Source organism: Talpa europaea, assembly GCF_964194135.1.
Source record: "Talpa europaea genome assembly, chromosome: 8".
Lineage (NCBI taxonomy): Eukaryota > Metazoa > Chordata > Mammalia > Eulipotyphla > Talpidae > Talpa > Talpa europaea.
The window spans coordinates 10,575,136-10,577,426 of record NC_140075.1 but is presented as its reverse complement, the minus strand read 5'-3'; the positions used below and the strand labels follow the sequence as shown (position 1 = coordinate 10,577,426).

The 2,291-nt window shown below is 52.5% G+C and overlaps 1 protein-coding gene across 1 annotated transcript; it reads right to left on the bottom strand.

Annotated features, from left to right (window-relative positions):
• Positions 1-341: 341 nt before the first annotated feature.
• LOC311175145 (TNF receptor-associated factor 3-like) lies at positions 342-1,673 on the bottom strand (the record flags this gene model as incomplete). The annotated part of the gene is given in 2 exon segments (XM_084240077.1): positions 342-1,430; positions 1,434-1,673. Coding segments are annotated over 2 exon segments (1,329 nt in total).
• Positions 1,674-2,291: the final 618 nt, after the last annotated feature.

Here is a 2,291-nt window from a genome sequence, read left to right as displayed (position 1 = left end):
TTTTTCTTTTTGGTATTCAAATTTAAGGAAGAAAATCATGGTCCTTTGGGTTAGCATCTATGTTTTCCACCTTAATTAACTAGATCTTTGAAAATGGAAATGGAAACCTTCTCTGACAGCAGAATTTATCTGGCGGAAGGATAAATAATTCTCCAGAGTGAAGTGTTGCTAGTCTATTAGGAGACGTGCCAGGTGTGACCTCACGCATGGCTCCTCCGCCGGCCCGTGACCACCGTCTGCCGCTCCTCCGCCCCCCCGGGCCTCCCCTGAGCGCGAGGACCCTCGGCGGGGACCGGCTCCGCCCCTGGGAGCTGCCTTCTGCACGCGCCGCTCTGGGCTCCTCAGGGGTCGGGCAGGTCCGAAGTATCCACTATGACTTTAATAAAAATGGTGTCGTCTTTGATATAGGTCCCGTTCTCCAGCACGGTCTGGGCCACGAAGACTGGGCAGCCGGAGGCGATGTTCATCTCCCCGGTGGGCTTCTTGAAGCTGCTGCTGTTGGGATCTGGCTTGAAGGCGTCGCCCAGGTGGCGCCGGGAGGAGCCCTGGTCCATCAGCATGAGCGTCACCTTCTGCTTGAAGGGCCAGGGCAGCAGTGCGTCGTACTCGCCGCACATGATGACGAAGAAGAGCGACAGGTGCGTGCTCATGACGGCCTCCTGCTTCCACCGCTTGTAGTCGCGGATCTTCCAGATGAGCACGCCATTGTAGCTGGCGGTCTCCAGCACCTGGAAGCGCAGGTCCATGTCGGCCAGGCAGATGTCGTGCACGCTCAGCATCTGGTCGTGCCGGCTCAGCTGGGACTCCAGCAGGCCTGTGTTCCTGGCAGCCTGCCCTGCAGTCTTGTCCACGCTCTCCAGCTCGGTCACCCGGTTCTGCAGGGACTCCACTCTGCTCTTCATGCTGTCGGCTTCCTCCCAGTTCTGCCGGAAGGGGCGGATCTCCTTGTCCAGCTCTTTCAGCTTTTCCCCCTGGCTGTCTATCACTCGCTGTAGGTGAAGTATTTTGGCCTCGTTGTTGCGCAGCGTCTCCTTCTGCCTCTCGATCTCGACCTCAAAGCTGCAGATCTGGTTGTGCAGGCTCTGGATGCTCTTATTCTTCTCCGCACTCTCGTTCTGCAGCAGGGAGACCTTCTTCTCCAGGGAGCTGCTCCACTCCTTCAGCAGGTTGACGTGCTGCACGGCAGAGCTGGCCTCATGGGCCTTGATCTGCTGGTTGGTCCCCTGAAAAACGCAGCCATAGCGCTTAAAACTACAGGTGCTGGGGGCATTGACGCACTCTGACAAGTGTGCACTCAACTCGCGCTTCAGGAGCGTCTGGACGCTGCACTTGTGAGGGCAGGACACCACCATGCAGGGACACTCGGTGTCCTCGTGTTTCTGCAGCGTGACCTTGGGGACCTGGCTTTTGCAGTGCGTGCACGTGGCCTCTCAGTAATTGCAGGCCTTGTCCACGTGGTCGCGCGGGTCTCTCCGCAGCACCCTCTCCTTGCAGTCTGCACGGACAAAAGGAAGCTCTTCAAACTGGCAGTGGTTCTTTAAATGCACCAGCAGCTGTCCCAGCGTGAGCTGCTCTGTGCAGCCTCGACTCTCGTTCATGCAAAATATCTGAAGCGCCAGAATCACTCTCTTGCAGCAATTATCAAAGATACTGACTTTTAATACAATGAGCATATTAGAAGATTGTGACTTATGGGAGACGTGACAATTTCTGCTGCACACCTGGGATGAGCACCAGCACACTCAGTGTGTTCTGGGCGCTGAATAAAATAACAAGAATTAACAGAATTGGATGGTGAGGAAGACATTCCAGAGGGAATTAAAAATTACACTATTGTTCGATTCAGAATGTTATGCCTTTTCTCCTGAACATGATAACAGATGAGTCAGGTAGAAATTGAATAACTTGTCAGCGACACTGTTGACGTCTTCATGGCTCTGGCACTAACATCGGTCTATTTGTGGACGTAAATTTGGGATTTTTCCCCAAATCCACACTCAGGGATTGTCGGTGTAATTGTAAAATGAGTCACAGTATTTAATCAGGGCTGGGAGGAGATATGTCAAGTTATTTTATCCATTTTAAAGATGTATTTAAGGTCACTTGACAGATGTCAACATTTTTCACCACCACGTACCCTGATTTATTTTTGTGTATTCATGAAATTTCTGGAATTATCCCCACCAATGTGTGGCAATAATTTTATATTACTATATTCTCCTAAAAATCCTGCCTCCACAGGGCCTGCCCCTGCGTCACCCACAAAGTGAGGAGAGGGTGAGATTGTGGGG